The 20,313-nt window shown below is 34.0% G+C and overlaps 1 protein-coding gene across 6 annotated transcripts in view; it reads right to left on the reverse strand.

Moving 5' to 3' along the window:
- The window catches only part of LOC143223517 (sodium-dependent transporter bedraggled-like), a 62,198-nt gene that overhangs the window by 17,816 nt on the left and 24,069 nt on the right, over positions 1-20,313 (reverse strand). For 5 of the 6 annotated variants that reach the window (XM_076451600.1, XM_076451597.1, XM_076451599.1 and 2 more), the window contains exons 7-12: positions 13,942-14,073; positions 11,139-11,242; positions 10,478-10,596; positions 8,318-8,577; positions 6,807-6,938; positions 4,812-4,914 (exon numbers count right to left, since the gene is read on the reverse strand). In XM_076451600.1, coding sequence (XP_076307715.1) covers positions 4,812-4,914; positions 6,807-6,938; positions 8,318-8,577; positions 10,478-10,596; positions 11,139-11,242; positions 13,942-14,073 — 850 coding nt within the window. The remainder of the gene's footprint in view (positions 1-4,811; positions 4,915-6,806; positions 6,939-8,317; positions 8,578-10,477; positions 10,597-11,138; positions 11,243-13,941; positions 14,074-20,313) is intronic. The other variant, XM_076451598.1, reaches the window with a different exon arrangement.

Below are 20,313 nucleotides of genomic sequence, written 5' to 3' on the forward strand. Positions count from 1 at the left end.
AATGTGTTTGTGTTTTCTTATAGCTTCGCATTGGGTTATCTGCTGTGTCCACCGAGGATAATCGAGCCCCTGATTGTAACGTTGTAAATCCGTACTTACCGCTGAGCCAGTGGAGGACACTTATTTAAATAAAAACATTCATAAAGTTTGTTTTTGAATTTCGCACAAAGCTATACTAGGGCTATCTGCGCTAGCCGTCTCTAATTTATCATTGCAAGACTAGAGGGAAGGCAACTAGCTACCACCACCCGCCGCCAACTCTTTGGACTACTTTTTTATCAACGAATAGTGGGATTGATCATAACTTTATAACGCCCCCATGGCTAAAGGGCGAGTATGTTTGGTGTGACGGGATTCGAATCCGCGACCATCAGATAGCGAGTCGAACGCCTTAACCCACCTGGCCATGCCGGACCTCCTATTGTTATGAGTACGCATTTGGCGTTTGTAATTACGCACAAAGCTATACAATGAATTATCTGTGTTCTACCCACTTCGGGTATTAAAATTCAGTTTCTAGAGTTGTAAGTCCGCAAAATTCCGTTGCGCCACTAGAAAACGCGCATTTGTTGTAGCACTTGCGTATGCCTGTTTCCCTATGGTATTAGAAGTTAGATATAGCAAGTAACTATAAGTAACAAGTAGTAACGTATTGCGAATATAATAACACAGTAACAAAGAATGTTAGGTATACAAGACTGTTCATTTTAAGTTTAATACAATACAGGCACACCACCGACTTTCTGGCACCATCAGTTCCAGAGACTTTCATGATTATTTCTTTTGCCGGATCAACAGAGGTCATGTAACAATAACTGAACAATACACCTTTGACTCACTAATTACACCCCTTCGGTGTCTCTAAAGCACCATGGACTACTAGAAACTTAAATAAAACAATTGTTAAATGTGAATTAAATGATTAATGAAATACATTAGTACAGTATAAATAATAAAGGTTTATTAATACAGTATAAATGATACAGGTTTATTAGTATAGTATAAATGATTCAGGTTTATTAATACAGTGTAAATGATACAGGTTTATTAGTATAGTATAAATGATACAGGTTTATTAGTATAGTATAAATGATACAGGTTTATTAATACAGTATAAATGATAAGGGTTTATTACTATAGTATAAATGGAAAAAGATGGTTTATTAATTACTGTACATACAAAGAATGTTGCACTAGTACTGCTTCCAAAGTGGCAAATTTTAGAATTTTCCTGGAAATGTAGAGCTAATCACAAAGGTCTAGAATATGTCGGATTTACTGCCTGTTTCATCATAGATTCGTGATGTTGCAGGGGGAACATCCGGGGTACTTGAAGTTGTAGCCACAGAATTGTTGGTTGTAAGCCTACTGCTCAGACACACATTCTTCTTGGCTGTGTTTTTAAGTATTTCATCCAAGCGAAGTTGTTTTATGTTCTTTGATCTTTCCCTGTGTAATTTATCATACAGCAAATGAAGAGTCATTAGCTCTTGTTCCGTCACGATGATACTTTGCTTCACCCCACTGATTAATTCATCCGTCAACTCAATTAACTTGTCCATAGTAAGTTTTTCAGCTACATCTGTTTTGCCACCCGCTAGTACAGCGGCATGTCTGCGGATTTAGAACGCTAAAATCAGGGGTTCGATTCCCCTCGGTGGGCTCAGCAGATAGCCCGATGTGGCTTTGCTATGAGAAGACACACATCTGTTTTACCTTCATCTTTTTATTGTTTTTACCAGGATTCAGAACAATTTCCATAACTTCAGAGTCAGTACAGTGATGAACAACAGGTGTTTCTTTGTCAACATTCATTCAGACTTTCTTCATTAAGTTTACTTGCTATTATACTCTTGGCAGCAGGTCCCGTAAAACCTTTTGCATACTCAAGCAACTCATAAACAACTTATTCTTCCTTTGATATACTAAATCCTGTAAAATCAGTTAAGTAGCACGACCTGAAAGAGCGTGTGCCAAATGCAATGCCATCTGTGGCCGCTCAGTGAACTAGTCTGGCGGTCACGAGAGTTTCAAGTGCACTCTCATAATTTTATCTGGATTAAAGAGGTGCTGGACCATCAGCTGCCGGAAAATCGGTGGTGTACCTGTATTATTTTTTAGTGTATATTGTGTGAACATTAAATTAAGTTGTTTTTAGAAGTTATAGTTATGACAAGATCGTTTATGTAACTGTTTACGAATCATTTTTTGTGTACCTCAACTGTTGTGAATTGACGTCATGTTACTTGAACTTTAAGTCTCCTTGTTGTTTCTCTGAGTATTATTACATAATAACGTCTCATAGTTTGTAGAATGTTCTATGCCACAATCGGGCAACATATATATATGCATATATACAGGCAACAAAGTTAGTGAAATTGAAATGAAACAAAGCTAGTGAGTTATCGATATAGTTAAATAGACAGAATATGTTTGTCAGTTTAGCCATAAATAGTTCATAGTGGCAACTTTTAAAAGAGTAATATGCCTTGGCATTTGGGTTCTAAAATAACTTAAACAGCTTGTGTGGACTTTTGACACAAAGAAGAATTTAAAGTTCTAGATACAACTGTGGTAACCCTAGGGGTAACGTAAGTGAATTTATCATTGACTATATTGTGATAACAGAATAGAGAAGAATACTTCGTCTTATCAGTTGAGTTATAAAGTAACGAAGCTGGTCTTTGAACATTCTTGATGAGAAGAGACGATTATGTAAAGCTCTGGACACAACTGTGGTGACTGATTGTGTAACGAACGTTTGTATAAACGTTTGACAAGTCACAGACACCTACTATAAATAATACTCTTCATATACATACTTAAAAACCTAACAAGGAGTTACTGTCAATGTCATTAAAAGGCAGCCATACTCCTCCTGTATTTAATTTCCCTCTAAAATCTAAAAACAAAAATATTAAAAATACACCTCCAAACGTACTAACCGGCAAACATTTCAGAATTTAACATTTAAAAAATGTTATTTTACAAAGTTCAATAATTTTCCGTTTATATTTAACACGTTACATTATTCAATACATATTTTTTGAAAATTATAAGAATGCTGTGACACTAAAACTTAATATATTAAGATATTAATATAACAATTTTTGAGCATGTAACATTGCATAATAAAAATATATAACTATTTTATTTTTCAATTAAAGTATTCTAAAAACCTTATAATAGAAATAGAAGAAATGAATATTTGCGCAACAACGTCAGTCGAGATATGTTTTACTACGGTTTTTATTTTAAAACATAAGTTATAATAATACTTACGTCTAAATTTTCAATCGTAATCACAAATATTTATCACATTTTAAAGTAGCAATTAAATCGTAAAATTATAAATAGTAGAATTAACAGTTAGATATTATTATATTTATTTCGAAAAGCGTTTTAATGTGGAAATATCTTTGAAACAATAATTGATCATATAGATATGTACATATGCGTATTAAGCCTAAAGCCCTATCAAGTTAAATTCATGTTATATTTGCTTCACGAGGTTGAACATATGGCGAAACTAATGCATATTCTTTCTAAATAGCCAAACCAGATTTGTTAATAAGTGATATTGATAAAAGTCATTAAATGGTTCGAATACCTGTCACACCAACTATACTAGCCCTTTCAGCCATTAGGGCGTTATATGTGACGATTATTCCACTATTCGTTGGTAAAAGAGTAGCCCAAGAGTTGTCAGTGGATGGTGATGACTAGCTGCCTTCCCTCTAGTCTTACATTCCTTAGTTAGGAAGGTTAGCGAAGATAGCCCTCGTATAGCTTTGCGCAAAATTAAAAAAACAACAACAGACAAACAATAAATCGTTAATAATAATATATATATACTTATAAGTTGATAGAAGTGTAGATAGTAACTCTGTATGAATACTATTCAGTTGTTTTGTATTATTCCAAAAGCATCTTAAACTTTTCCCCACAAATATCAAACGTACAAGGCTGTTGTTATATGAACATAAATTACCGATATGCGTTAAGGTAATAAAACTAACACGCTACGTATTATTTACACAACACCCAACAAGTAATCACAATAACAGGTGTTTACAGTTATCAAATATACTTGTGACATCGAACGAGAACACTTTTGCGGTCACTTTTAATATAAGGATTTTTAGATATTCCAAACTTACGTAATATTTATGGTTATTGTTTCAATTCAAAATATATCTTAATAATTTGTAGTTAGCATTCTGTGTTAACAGCATACTTTATTGATTTGTGTACCAAGAAGATGTCAATATGATAAAGTTGACACGTGATTATTAGTCTGTTCTCTCTAAGAATAACCAACTTCGAAGTATTCATTGTACGACAGAAAACATAAGGAATACACTGAGCATTTTAGTTTTCTTTATTGTTTGAGTAAGTATTTCCATATCAAAAGTAATGTGTAGAAAACAATGGAAGTTAAGTTCTTTCCATATCAAAAGTAATGTGTAGAAAACAATGAAAGTTAAGTTCTTTCCATATCAAAAGTAATGTGTAGAAAACAATGGAAGTTAAGTTCTTTCCATATCAAAAGTAATGTGTAGAAAACAATGAAAGTTAAGTTCTTTCCATATCAAAAGTAATGTGTAGAAAACAATGGAAGTTAAGTTCTTTCCATATCAAAAGTAATGTGTAGAAAACAATGAAAGTTAAGTTCTTTCCATATCAAAAGTAATGTGTAGAAAACAATGGAAGTTAAGTTCCCTTTCGCGCACTAGACTAAATAGAAACAAACTTTAAACCAAAAACAAGTGAAACGTTTAAAACAAGAATCAGATATGAAACGTACGTACCTCTGATAAACAAAATGACAATTATTGAAATTAGAAAAACACTCCCCACCCACCACAAAGATCCAATGCACACATCCAGGAAGAACAGAATAAACAAACCAATCTGAAATACAATTAAAATTTAAAACTAAATTAGAAATTATTAGCAAAATGTATATATACGTACATACACACGTACTTTCAATAAATTTTGACAAAGATACTGACTTTTCCGTACTAAAAATAAATACAAAGCCCAATTCAATTCACCTCTTATCATTGTGCTTAGCAAAAGACACCTAAGAACACCATGTATATTGCTTTACTTTTGGTACAAGGTTCAGAAGTAAAATGGACTAATCAAAAACTAGTAAGTGTATGTTTCTTTTATTTTAAAATCTATCATTAGAACAAATTATGCACTTCATTATTGGATAGATAAAAATTAGGATTGAAAACACAGTCACATTAAAAGCAGTTTGTTCAAAACGTCGTAATAAACTTGTTTTACAATAACTGATGCTTGACGGAGCTTAGTAATTCAGTTACTGTATTGTTATGTTGGAGATAGTTTGGTCATTGTATTGTATAGAAAACAGGTAATCATTTTCCATTCAGTAACTGAGTCATTGTATTGTTAGGTGGGTGAAAGTTTACTAATTGTGTTTTGTAGCTAGAAGGTTATAAGTTTTAATTAATTGATTCAGTCACCGCATAGTTATGTGAGGAACAGGTTACTTGCTATATGGTGAAGAGAGTAGTTACTCTGCAGTTTTATTATTTAGAGTCAGATGTGCATTGTCTTGTGTAGAAAATAACATATCTCTTTTTTATTGTTTAGAGTACAATAATTCAGTCGCTGTATTGTTAGGTATGGGACAAGTTATCCATTGTCTTTTGAATACCTATCGTCGTTTTTTGTTGTTGGTTTTTATTAGAATGGCTTAACAATCGTACTTTTTTTGTGCAGACAGAGATTAAAATTATCTCGTTATCCATGAAACATACAAACGCGAGCGTTATAAGCTTCAATGAATGTTAAAAGCTAAAACGTTGGATAATAAATAAGATTTATTTCTAGAGTTATAGATTGTTTGTCGCTTTATTTTATTCTAATCTAAGTAATTGATTCAACACTTAGTTTCTTAAGAAATAATAGGATTAGTCCTGATATTATTGTCTAGAGACACTTTTAACCTGAATTAGTCGAGACACTACATTGTAGAGACACTTGAAACATGAATTAGTAGTGGTAGCATTGACTAGAGACAAGTTAAACATTTTACACAATGTAACAAGTGTCTTATTAAAGACTAATAAAATCCCAAAGAAGAGACAAATAGTACTTGACACGTTATTTTTCATTCCAGTTGTTAAGAAAGAGCAAAGTTGTCAAAATATACAAATAACTTAAACAAACTTTTGTTTTCGGCACCGGAAATATTTTTAAAAGTGTAATATTAGGTTATCTCTGTTTGCCTTTTAATTACTATATTACAGTATTAATATATGGCTTGAGAGTTCCAGATATATCAGCAAAATATTTAACTTACTAAAAATAAAATAAGAGCATTACGTATCGCTATTCCCGTATGCAACTCTTGCCTGACGACGTAGATAGGAATTTGTGAGAAAATAAATAATTTAAGTTGAATGTTTTCATTCATTTTGTTTCAAAGTGTATCAAAATATTTTATTTTATATTCTTCTTCTGTTCTTTATTTTTAAACTAATCATATTATATTCTCTTTCAATTTGTTAAAATAAAGAGAGCTTTATTAGACTTAAATCAATCAGTTAGGTGTTTCATTTCAGCCCAACTATTTCGAATACCCCACCAGTGATATAACTTCAACATTATCTTCTGTTAGGTCACTTCTGGTAGTGAAAATAAAATTAATTCAATCCTATTTCAAATCACTTAGCAAATTATAAACCACAATTGGAAGATTTATTTATTTTTGTGAATTATCGTATAGAAACAACACACAAAATTAGAACATATTAGTAGCTCACGTTAGTCGTCATTGGTAGGCCTAATAGGAAAGCGGTGAAACAACAGATAACAGTTATGAAAGTCTGCCAGGCTTTGAGAATCTTCGGCTTTAGTGCAATCACAGAATCAATTACTACACTCCACAGTGCAACCTTAGGAAACACATAGAAATGGAACTCATGAGATATAATTCTTTCATATTTGAAAACAACTTAATATACAAATTAACATAAGTAGGAATTCGAATTTAAAACTCAGAGGCAGTTTGTACGCCCGAGGGCTAAACGGTCAGGTTAAGAGTCCTTTAGGATCCAAGCATAGCCTTCCTTAATGTTGAACTATCACCAGCCAACATAATAGCTTTACCAATTTTTTGACTCGAACAACAGGATTTATTGTCACATTTATATCACAAGCCCACAGATGAAAGCGCAAACTGGGTTTTATAAGAAAGTTTCGAATCAACCACAGCCTGACAAGCTAAACATCGTATAAACAAGGTTAGAAAAAGGATTTTTTCTATACCCTTGGCTTTTCACCTTATAGCGGCCTCAAGACATCATAAGATAAGTAACAATGACAAATGTGCAATACATTTATAGTCGATAGCTTGAGGCTTCCTAATTGGTGTTAGGCCCGAGGCTTTAGCCCGGTAAGACCATGCCTTAATCCGGGGTTCCGTATATGTAATGGCTTCCTTTCAGTCATTAAAATTTAAACATTTAACTTTTATCGTTGCAAAATAATAATACTCACGAAAAAGTTGTCTGGAACTTATCTAAAAAATGTGTGGATACTTATTAGCATTTGTGCTTCAAATTATTAACTAAAGATCGATATTGTTTGCTACTACCCCCTACAGTGGTTCAGAAGTTAGTCAGAAGTTTTTAACGCTAAAAATCGAGTTCCAATATCCATGATAGACACACCACAAAATGTAGTTTTGTGGTTAACAACAACGAAACAAACAAAATCGTCAATACGTAGGACTAGTTTACTTTGTACACTGTTTTTGGTGCTGGGAACATTTGAAAATTTACAATATTAGATTTAAAACTTCCATTGTTATTACTTTATTAAAATACATATGGCTGAGAACTCCACATTTATCAGCAATATGCATCAGTTTTGGAGAATACAATAAATATATTTATTATATATTTTTATATATAAATATATATATTAGAATTATTCTAGTATATCAAGAAAAGTGACATGATATAATGAGTTTTAAAGTAGGTTTTATATTATAATATAACGTAGTGGTTAGCATGCTGCTCTGGTTCGCGACTAGTTGGCCCAAAAATGTGCACGGTACTCTGAGGTCGTGAGTGCATTATAAGCGATACAGTCAAATCTCAAAACAAATAATACACAGCGCCTTTTCTTCCTATCTATCAGTTGGAAATTGAGGACAACTCGCTCGGGTCGCCCTTGTGTAACATTTGTACGAATTACCGAAAGAAATAATCAAAATTAAAGTATACATTAAACAAACATAACAAACTCAGATGTCACTCAATAAACGTACCTGTTGCGCAAGACCAAAGGTAATCATCATCAAGAAAAAACTAATCGACCAAAAGGAGGAAACTGTTGTTACGCCACTTAGCGCAAGTGTGGCGGGAAAAATTTCAGTAGCGAAACGAAGCACCTGATAGCCACTAGATGGCGGATCTTTTACAGAAGAGAAAAGGCATTCACCTATAACAAAGTTGATTGGTGTTACGTTCGTCAAAGTTGATTGAAGTTTTGAAGTTGGAAGTAAAAACGTAACGGATTCAGGTTTTTCTAAAATAAACAAACAAAACACCATTTTATTTGAGTAAAATATTTCTAAAACCTTTAAAGTTTGAGCTATATGAAGCAAAATAAAAAAATAATGAATTAAAGTTATCTTTAACAACATTCTCTTACGAGAACAGACGAATATTTTGTTGAAACATCCAGTATTCCTCACCGAAATAAATCACTTAATTATGCTTATAAATTGTTATTCATCATCTTATTATTATAAGCATTATCTGACTCAACAGCAGAAAATGTAACTCTTCTGGGTGTGTGGTGGGGTATCTCATCGAATCTGGAGCCTAAAACAGTGGTATGTGATTGAAAAGGACGTGATATGATCCAGATATAATTTTGGCCTGAGTAGCCGTTAAGATGTTTCTATTTTTCCAAAGAGGGTCATTTGCACACTTTGGTTATTCTATTTTGCCATAATTTTATTACTACTCTCTCTCCTCTCATTTTTGAAATATTCTTCGAATTCGATTTTTTTTTGTTCCTTACCCGATCTCGACCCATTCTGATCCCTTTCTCAATTGAGGACAAGTCTTACATCTTTAAGATTAACGTTCTTCTTTTTGGGGCTTGACAGCTCCTCCTTTTCACAAGCTTCTCCATCCTCTCTTAAGATTAACTGATCTACCATCTTCATCACATAACTGTTACATTTGTAGCGTTTCGGACATTATTTACATTTACCGGTTCGCTTTGGATCCTACCTGGTTCCATCTCGACAACAACAAACATTACGAGATTCTGTCTCGTTGTTTAAGCATTATCTCATAAAGTTTCACAAAAGGTTGGGGAATGGTGGTTATTTCGCATTAATTTACTACAGCAACGACATATCGTTGTCTGAGTTCGGGTAAAACTTCATTCAAATCTACTGACAAAACTAATTATAACTTCTTGGGATGATATCCATTATATATCGACATTAATCTTTTGGTTCTCTATAAAATCAATGCACATTTCTATAGATTTTCTTTAAAAAAAAAAGACTAAATACCGTATATGGGTCCTACAAGGTGCCCTATCATTTATGTCAGTGTTTCCCAAACAGGGTAGTAGTGCCCTCTAGTGAACAGGATTTAAATTTATTAAATTTCATTAAATTTCGAGGGGATCGCAGGGGACAGAAAAAATCTTTGAGAGTTTCAAAATTATATTTATTAAAATGAAACTATAAATTGATTATCATTGCTTTACAATTTTTATTTTGCTGAAACATTTTAATAAATTAAACATTTATTTGAAGGGGCGCTGCGGCGAAAAAGGCTAGAAAACATTTATTATAATCCTCGTTGAATCAGATATTGCTTGTTAAGACGTTATGGCGCATAAGCTAGAAAAGGTTTTTCAACATACCCTACGTTTAGAAAGCCTTGGACATTTAATTAACAAGAACAATATTAATATTTTAGAAAAAAATCAAAATTCATTGTCAACATTTATGTGATTCGAGTTTGTTTCATTTTGTTTTGATTTATCACTAACGATAAAAGCTTATTTTTCGTATTTTATAAACGCCTGTTTTCTGTAGTTTGCTTGAATATTTTTTTTTATTTCTAACCATCGAACCTATAGTTTAACTCCACGTTTTTTAAACAAAAGTATTTATTGCCTGTTGGCATTCTTTTTCGCTTTAATCTGACGTATCAAGACATAAAAATAGTGATAGCCACAATACACTAGAAAACAAAAGACAAATATTTTCATTAGCCATCTTGAAGCTACTTTAAGTAATAACAACCAAAATAATAAAATAAAATGACCAAGAATACAACGTAAATTAAGCTTATCGGCGAAGCATTGGTTTAATTGTGGTAATTTATCGATATCGAAGTCATAACTATACAGAAATGCAATATATGGGAATTATTAATTAGAAGAATGTGCTTACCGAAGGATGAGGGAATAAGGGTCATATCCTTATTAGTGATAACACTCATGCTACTAGCGAAGAGCAAAGACGCAAGTATTAGAATGAAAACTGTTCCCACTGCAACAGCTAAGACATTTCTAGAACAAGGAATGTTTATTACTCATTAAAAAACTTGAACTTATACTATTATTACTGTTAAACAAAAATGCTTGTGTTTTTGTTCAAATTGCTCATAAGTTGTTACTATATTTTTTATATCCTGTGTAATTTTACAACAGTCGAAAGATGTCTAGTTACGAGCACTAGATCTGCTACTTCTGTTCTATCATTTATTTATGTTCTATGCCGTTATTGAAAATATTGTCTACGTATTACAACAAACTTCGTTAGGTTCAACCTGAGCAATTATTTATTATTCAAAGATAATTGATGACGTCTACAGGATATCAAACTGATCGAATACACAATTATCTGTTTTTTTTTTTAAAAAATAAATATAATAATTGAACACAAACAGGTTACATGCGATGTGAATAAACTGTAATAGTTGTACATAAACTGTCAATTATAATTATTATGTTTTAAAACAATAACTATATTACACGAGTCACTTATCACCAGTGATATTTGAGACAAAAACAGAAAAAATACAACAACCCTAGGATACGTTTACACTTACTTGGTGATGCTAGAAGATATTTTATTGTGACTACACATCTGTTGACAGAGGGCGCCGTATAGAACCCACGTAAGAAACACTTCTCTGGCTGCCAGCAACCATGACTGAAAAAAAAAAAGGAACGTGTTTTATACTATTTTATTTTTCACATCCATAACTAAAAACAAACGTATTTCAAACTATTTTATTTTTCTCATTGGTAAAGTTGTAAATGTTTCCAAACTAACTAAATTATTTTATAAAACTAAATCTTTTTTAGCATTTAATATGGAAAATGTGAACATTATGAAATTAGCCGAAATACTAGCTGGTCAAAAGTTTAAGACCATACGAAAAAGAAGTCCTAAACAGGGTAGTAAATGCCCAACAAGAGGTCTCAGTAGTGAGTTGCACGGCCGTCATTGCGGATAACTTCAAACATTCGCTTTGGCATGGTCGATACAAGCGTTTGCAGAAGGCTGGCTGGAATGTTATTCTAAATGTTGAAGATGGCTTCACGAAGATCATGCACTGTTTGGAATTGACGTCCATTTCTATAGACTTCCCTTGCCATCCACACCTAAACATTTTCATTGGGGTTCAGTTCGGGCGAACACGCTGTATGGTCCAAAAGAATCACGTTATTTGCCATCAAAAAGTCTTTTGTCCTGCGGACATTGTGGATTGCAGCGTTGTCCTGTTGATTGTTTGTTTGTTTTTTTGGAATTTCGCACAACGCTACTCGAGGGCTATCTGTGCTAGCTGTCCCTAATTTAGCAATGTAAGACTACAGGGAAGGCAGCTAGTCATCACCACCCACCGCCAACTCTTGGGCTACTCTTTTACCAACGAATAGTAGGATTGACCGCACATTATAACGCCCCCACGGCTGGGAGGGTGAGCATGTTTGGCGCGACTCGGCGCGAACCCGCGACCCTCAGATTACGAAGCGCACGCCTTAACGCGCTAGGCCATGCCGGGCCTAGCTTTGTGCGAAATTCCAAAAACAACAACAGAACCTTAACGACAAAATAGTACAAGTACTTTCCGTATTGTTATTCGTGCACGTAAAAGATGAAAAGTAATGAAACAAGTGTTAAAAATTGGTAAAACACACGTGTATAACAAATACTTTATATCTATTTGAAACGTTTCGGGCAAAAATCTTCAGTTAGACAATTTATCCTCGCTGGTACAGCGGTAAGTCTACAGATTTGTAACGTTAAAATCAGGAGTTCGATTCCCCTTGATGGACTCAGTAGACAGCTTGATGTTGCTTTACTGTAATAAAACACACACTCGTCAGACCATTTAAACTGTGTTACACAGAAAAAATAGATTTAGACAGAATCGTTGAAGGGTTAGAATATAAAGAGGTTTTTGTTCGTTTGTAATTAAGAAGATACGTAATGAGTTGTCAGTGTTGTAAGTCTGCAGACATGTCCATGTGCGAATGAGGGGCGAATGTAAAATGACCATAAATTTAAATTACATACCCACTGCGTGGAGCACCTTAAAATATTCTTATAAAAACGTTGTTAAATTAGTTCTATAAGTAATTAAAAACGGAAAACAAGTATTAAAATGGTAAAAACTGGATTTTAGAAATTAAAAGGGAGAAGATAAATAAACATAAATTCGAGAAACGATAAATTTGTAATTTAATAATAGTAATAATGAAGGAGATACGTGTAGAGGGTATCAAATTAACAGGAGTGGTAAAGACATGAAGAACAAAGCTATAATCACTAAAAAAAAGAGAGTTCATTAGTTCCGTATGGTGCAAAATAATTTAGTTTAAATATAAGTTTATGTTTTAGGCTTTCGCGATCATAATTGTTGTGGTGGATATTTAATAACACAAGTGCACAATTGTCGTTCATTTCTGATCCGTAGAGTTGAACTGTTTCGAAACTGGGTGGTCGAGGGTGTCGTTACGTAAAAGTCGGAAATGTTGACATACCTTGTAACCTAATCTGTGTATTGTTTCGCCGGTATAGAGCTGTTTACATCTATTACAGAGAATACAATAACTAATGCACTCTGATGTACAGGTGAATTGGTTTGTTTGTTTGTTTGTTTTCGCACAAAGCTACTCGAGGGCTATCTGTGCTAGCCGTCCCTAATTTAGAAGTGTAAGACTAGACGTAAGGCAGCTAGTCATCACCACCCACCGCCAACTCTTGGGCTACTCTTTTACCAACGAATAGTGGGATTGACCGTCACAATATAACGCCCCCACGGTTGAAAGGGCGAGCATGTTTGGCGCGACGGGGATGCGAACCCGAGACCCTCAGATTACGAGAACACGCCTTAACGCGCTTGGCCATGCGGGGTGAATTGGTATTTGACGTGAATGATAAAGGTAGAACTAGAGAGAGTCGATAAACTCGTGATATAATCGCAGACAAGACAAATAGTTCATCTGCACGGACGAGTTCTGTTACTTTGTGCATACGACGACGATTCCGTCTGTAGTTTTGAATGTACTAGACAGTCTTTCAAGTTCTTCTCACTTTTTTTTGAGGTAGTAAAAAGGTGGAGAAATGTGTTGTCTCTTGTTAGTAAGGTGAAGTTGTGTTGTGCATTCCTGTTAATCTGTTTGGTTAAAGGACGGTACGTGAAGACTACAAGAAATCTGTCACTATGTGGTTTATCTTTAGGGAGAAGACAGTCAGTTCACGATAAAGTAAATTTGGCAAGTTTGGTTTCTTAATGGTGCTGTAGTGATAGAACTGCTGTCTAAAATAACGAGTTATAGCATAACAATATAGTTGTAGTAAAATACAAATTTCATATTGTCACCTTAAGTTAAAATACAAACCGTAGAATCGGTGAGTGTTGATTTCCATGGTGTATCAAACAATGTTGACATCCCACTTCCCCATTGTTCCATAACTCTGACTGTTACCAAAAGCAACAAGCTTACTGGAATAGCAACAAGAGCGTAGACTAACTGTAAAATAATAATATATTAACAATTAAATAAATGGAACAAAGCACGTGTTGAATTAAGTTTTTTAATATATTGTAAATATTGTTGACTTACCTCTACACAAAACATCAAAATTATAATATTCGAAATATTGTACTAAAAATATACCAGATTTGTTAGTTTAATTTTCAGACCATTACCTAAGAAACAATTGAATCAAACCAACGTCTAAACAGTTAATATAAACAACCAACAACAGTCTTCTCCGAAATGTCGAATGAACAAGCCAATTTGCTCAATGTGGTGTTTAGCTTCAACTACGAGTAAAATCTGTTGGGCTATTATTACACTGTCACGGAACTTTTAAAATCTTGAGATATTATAACAATACTAATTTAAAATATATCATAAACACATCGACCAATGTTCATATATATATAACATTTCACTTTCAGCTTACTATACTTTCAGCAGCTGTCACTATGTCTTCAAAGACATAATTTGAAGTAATAATTCAGCGACTATCACTTTGCCTTCAAAATGAACATTTCAAGTGACAAATCAGCAACTATCACTTTGCTTTGAGAATGAGAATTTATATAATAAACCAACGACTCTCATCATGCTTTCAAATATTAGTAGATTAATGATTATCTCTGTGTCTTCATAGCAAATAAAGCTGATTATTCAAAATCATAAATGATATTTTTAAAAAAATAGTCATGAAGCATAGACTTATAACGTGTAGAATGTAGTTGTTTCAAAACACGAGACTTTGTAAATGGAAAACTCATTTTAATATTGATTTATTTTTCAATTTAATTATCAAATTATTTTTCCAAAGTTATTTATAAGTGCAATTCATAAATTTAACCTGTTGACTGCCAAGTATTTCAGCTGCTACAATACAACTCTAATGCTTCTTCATTTTGTAACTTTTTTCGTGACGCCATTTTGGATCGAAAGTGAAACAATTTGTAAGTAGGTCAAATACATGTATGGTGCTGACATCTATCGTTGAAGTTAGGTATTATTGAGAACGAATTAACTCGTCCGTGGCACTGTATTACCGATCGGCTTGGACGAGTCATCTCGTCTACGGCACTGAACAGGTTAATAAAAGATAAAATAATATAACAGTGCATCTGAAGCTCAAACACAGTGTTTTGGTGACGTTGTGCTGATAAAGTTTAAGTACTTTTATGGTACTGCAGGTTTTAGCGATGGTAAAAATTCATAATGTTAGGAAATCATTCAAATTAAGAAATTATCTAACACTAGGCTGTTCATTTAACTCTGATCTAAGTCCATCAACACTTATTCAATATCAGTCCTGGCCAAGATATAAAAGTTTACAGTATTTATAGGCTCATCACAAATATATAAGGCATGTCTCTTAATACATGAATATGACATGTTTCTCAGTATTGCATGTTCTTGTACATCTTTATACAGCCCTAGTTATAAAACCTACATCAAATTAAATTTACGACATCTATATTAATATACCACATTTGATTCTTGATAAATAAATATCAACTCTTTATATCTATAAAACAAAAAAAAACATCCACAAAGACTCAATTCTAGTTGCGGTTCATTCCAATTTGCTGTTTCTGTTAACTTATTTTTTAAATCTCTGTCGTTTGCTTCACGGTACGTGAGTAAACAAAATTAACTATTTGTCGCGCTAATTCCCACGTGAACGAAGTAGAAAGTTAATTAACTGTTTTGTCTAGCTCAGGCAATAACTGGAATTTCATGTAGGTAAAACTGGTTGTGCACCTATTATTTTGTTCAGAAATTGTAAAGTGATCAGTGAATTTAGTCATATCTGTCAAAAAACTAATCAGTAGTTTCAATGAAATTGGGTTAGACAAAGTTTTATTACATGGTTGACTAGCATTCTACGATTAGGTGCAATTCACTTTTGCATGAACAAACAAGGTTACCATTAAGACTTGCTCTTCCAGAAAACAGGATCGGGAGTTCCAGTAATAATTCAGTTGTAATAAACAGAAACGTTTTCTTAGAATTCGTGACTTTTATGTATTGGATTATAAGAGGGTGATTTTTCGTCGAGTATTGTTGTATTTCTCAATCTGTCAGTTTCCGTATCTTTATTATTTTTTTGTTATCTTTTGTTCTAAATCCTGTATTTTACGTAATTTATTTCATCAGATTTTTTTATTTGAAGCACATGACTATAGGTAATATTCCGTTTAATGTGGATGGGTGGATTTTTTTGTAGTGAAGTCATTGTGGCCATCAGTAGGTTATCTGTATAAGTTAATGTGTAAAGTCTTTCATTTGAAGAGACGGTAACGCCAATAATGTTAATCTGGTAAAGACTTTCCTTCGACAATCAGTGTATATTTGATAGGATTTGTTGTACAAAACTTCACGGAGTTTGAGTGGCCGTGAGATTGGTTCAGGTCAGAAGAAAGTTCAGATTATTTAACAAAACTATTGTTCGGATAGAAGATATTCGAAAGATTAATTCTGTTGGAAACAAGTATAGGAAGTTATTTATTACTTGCAGAACTTACGAGGTCAGTATTATTTGAAGGTGTGTTAGTCTGAGATTGTGCGTTTGTTTTTTAGAATTTCCTGCAAAACTACAAAAGGGCTATCTGCACTAGCCGTTCCTAATTTAGCAGTGTAAGACTAGAGGGAAGGCAACTAGTCATCACTACCCACTGCCAACTGTTGGGCAACTATTTTACCCACAAATAGTGGGATTGATCGTAACATTATAACGCTCCTACGGCTGAAAGGGCAAGCATGTTTGGTGCGACGAGAATTCGAACCCGCGACCCTCAGATTACGAGTCAAACGCCTTAACTCACCTGGCCATGGCAGGCCCGTTAGTGTGAGAAACTCGTACTCAGTGAAAGATTAAAAGCTTTTAGGTGTTTGTATTTTAGAAAATGGTGTTTTGATATTTTCAGGTAAAGTAATATCTTTATCAAAAATAGAATTGTGTTGATGTGGTGTTTTATTTAATTCATGCTAATATGATGTTTTAGTGATTATGCTAATATGTTGTTTTAATGTCTTTACGTTAACGCGGTGTTTTAGTGACGTTATACTAATATGACGTTTGCGTGACATTATATTAACATGATGTTTAAATGACGTTAGGCTGGTATGATGATTTAATGATGTTATGCTAACATAGTGATTTTTGTTAACGTGATGTTTTGGTGACTTTATACTAACTTGGTGTTTTAGTGACGTTATAAATTATTTAGTAAAGTTGTGGTAGCGTGGGTTTTAGTGATTGTAACATTGTTTTTAGCGAAGTGACGTTAGCAAGATATTTCAGAACTAATTGTTTAGCACAACGTTGTCTGTACCGTGAATGCAAAACAGTAAAAAAGAAATGAAAAGAAAACGAAAGATAAAAACAATTCATTATCCACTTTTGTCTCATTCATTTTTGCACATTTTTGTCACGTTTTTGGTGCACTTATTTTATCCCAGTTTTTGACTCATTTACTTGTGCATATTTCTTTAGTGAAACGAGTCATTAAACTCTTAAACTTAAGTACATACTTGGGATCCATAACCGCACAAACAAAAGGAACGCATATTGTTGTTTGATTAATACGGTTATAATAGGCTAATATATTAATTTATGTTATTGCATTAGGTAATTAAGATGCTTACGTCACTGCAACATTTAATTCGTCAAATCTTCGCTTTTAAGAACTAGCTGTAACCAGCGTAACGGGGTGGGAAGCTACGGAGAAATACCTAGTAATGACGTGGCAATTTAAGGAACACGATAGTAATGAAGTTGACTCCCACGGTAGGGTAGATGAATTTTTTTAGGCCTACATTAATCATCGTCTGAAAATTCACAAGAATCACAAAAGAAAAAAAAAAAGATAAACTTTATTTTACAGCCAAATCTAATACATTTCCCCATTGTACATATATCAATATTGTCCAATCATCAAATGCATATACGAGGGCTGTTCAAAAAATACGCGGACTGACGTCATAAAACAAAATGTACTTTATTTAGAAGTTACAGGTCTGGGACCCCTTCAAAGTACTCTCCTCCCCAACGCACACACTTATCCCAACGGTGTTTCCACTTGTTGAAACAGTCCTGGTACGCTTCTTTTGTAATGTCCTCCAGCTCCTTCGTCGCATTTGCCTTAATCTCGGGAATCGTCTCAAATCTTCTTTCTTTCAAGGGCCTTTTGAGTTTGGGGAACAAGAAAAAATCGCAAGGAGCAAGCTCAGGTGAGTAGGGGGGGGGGAAGAACAGTGATCGAGTGTTTGGCCAAAAACTCACGAGTTCTGAGGCACACATTTCGCAGCAACGCGGTGAATCTTCAATTTTTCGGTCAAAATCTCGTAACAAGATCCAACTGATATCCCACACTCTTCAGCAAGCTCCCTGACAGTCAGACGTCGATTTGCCCGCACCAGAGTGTTGATTTTGTCGACGTGTGGGTCGTCAGTTGACGTGGAAGGACGTCCAGGACGCTCATCATCTTCAATGGACTGTCGACCATCCTTAAAACGTTCATGCCACTTGAAACATGCCGTACGCTTCATAGCAACATCACCGTAAGCCGTGTTAAGCATAACAAAGTTTTAGTCACAGATTTTCCAAGTTTAACACAAAATTTCACAGCAAGTCGTTGCTCCTTCAGGTCATACCTTCTGAAATCCGCCAAACGAAAAAATCGCACTTCACTTAAAACCGCGTAGCTAATACACAAATAAAGATATCTGCAATCGGGAAATGGCGTCGTAATCAGCTGATCTGTGCAAACCTAGCAACACCAAGCGGATTCCCCTGGTACCAACTGGAGCCGCGCAATTCAAACAGTCCGCGTATTTTTTGAACAGACCTCGTATGTGGAACAACTTTTATTTTATTTCTATTTCGAAATGCAACATAAGCGGCAGTAGTGTAGATGTTAGTAAGTTCTGCGGTGATTAGCAAATGTGTAAGAGCTTGATTAAGCCTAAAGGTTACAGTCCGCTTCTTATAGTGATGAATAAATATTAGAATGTTACGAATATGTTTATAACATTATATTTCTTCCTACAAATCTACAAACTGAAGTATAATTACAAATGGGAAGAGGTACATATCAGCCGGCACCAGGTACAATAATTTATTTTAGAGGAGTGCTGAGTGCCGGCAAACATTTCATGTTCAAGGTTACAGGTAGTATGCACAAAGCTGTAACGTATTTTTTTACAATACTTGTTATGATGCCAGTGTATAAATCAGCTTCAAAGTAAAAAAAGAGGTGAGGTAGGGGAGGTTATGTGAATTTGCGTAATAGTTACGCGAACACAGACAACACGTTTCCCTGAAATTCAACACTGTTAATTTAATTACTGAAATTATTAAGCAGATATTATGTAATGAACAATAATAGAATTGTTACTACGTAGCAGGAGTAAAAGAAGTTCACCCTATCTCTTATGCATAGGTTTATAATGAAAACAGGGTGACTGACAGCGTCTCCTTCACCCTATCTTTTTGGAATAGATTTGTAATGAAAACAGGGCGAGTGACAGCGTCTCTTTTACCCTATCTGTTAGGAAAAGATTTATAATGAAAACGGAGTTATTGACAGTGTCTCTTTCACCCTGTCTCTTATGTATAGGTATATAACGAAAACATGGTTATTGACAGTTTCTCTTTCACCCTGTTTCTTATGTATAGGTTTATAATGAAAACATGATTATTGACAGCGTCTCTTTCACTATATCTCTTATGTATAGATTTATAATGAAAACGGGGTGATTGACAGCGTCTCTTTCAACTTATCATTTCTCTCTCTCTCAACTAAATTCTTGCCAAGTTCGTTTCTTTTGACAGTGTCTCTTTAGGTGTCATATCCAAACTAGACGTTGTGATCATGATCTTTCACAGATTTCTCCTCCTTGAGGCACATAAAGTTTCCAGTGTTAAATCATTGAATCACTTAGATAGACTCTTTACAGTTTCTGTCTTCGTCGGTCTTTCCTTCCTTCAAACTTTCCAGTTACTACTGTACTTGAAGTATTTTCTCTCCTCTTAACGTGTACAAGTAATACCAACTGTCTTCTTCTGATGTTACTCAGTATGCTCCTTCTGTAATGTACTCTTGACAAAATATGTTCATTTCAGGTGGGACTTCAACAACATGTCTAAAAGTTACCCATTAAGAACCTCAACTCAGTTGTTTTAATTGTTTTCCATACTTGGCGATGTTGTCCAACATTCTGATGTATACTTGA

The sequence above is a fragment of the Tachypleus tridentatus genome, chromosome 8, assembly GCF_004210375.1.
Source record: "Tachypleus tridentatus isolate NWPU-2018 chromosome 8, ASM421037v1, whole genome shotgun sequence".
NCBI lineage: Eukaryota > Metazoa > Arthropoda > Merostomata > Xiphosura > Limulidae > Tachypleus > Tachypleus tridentatus.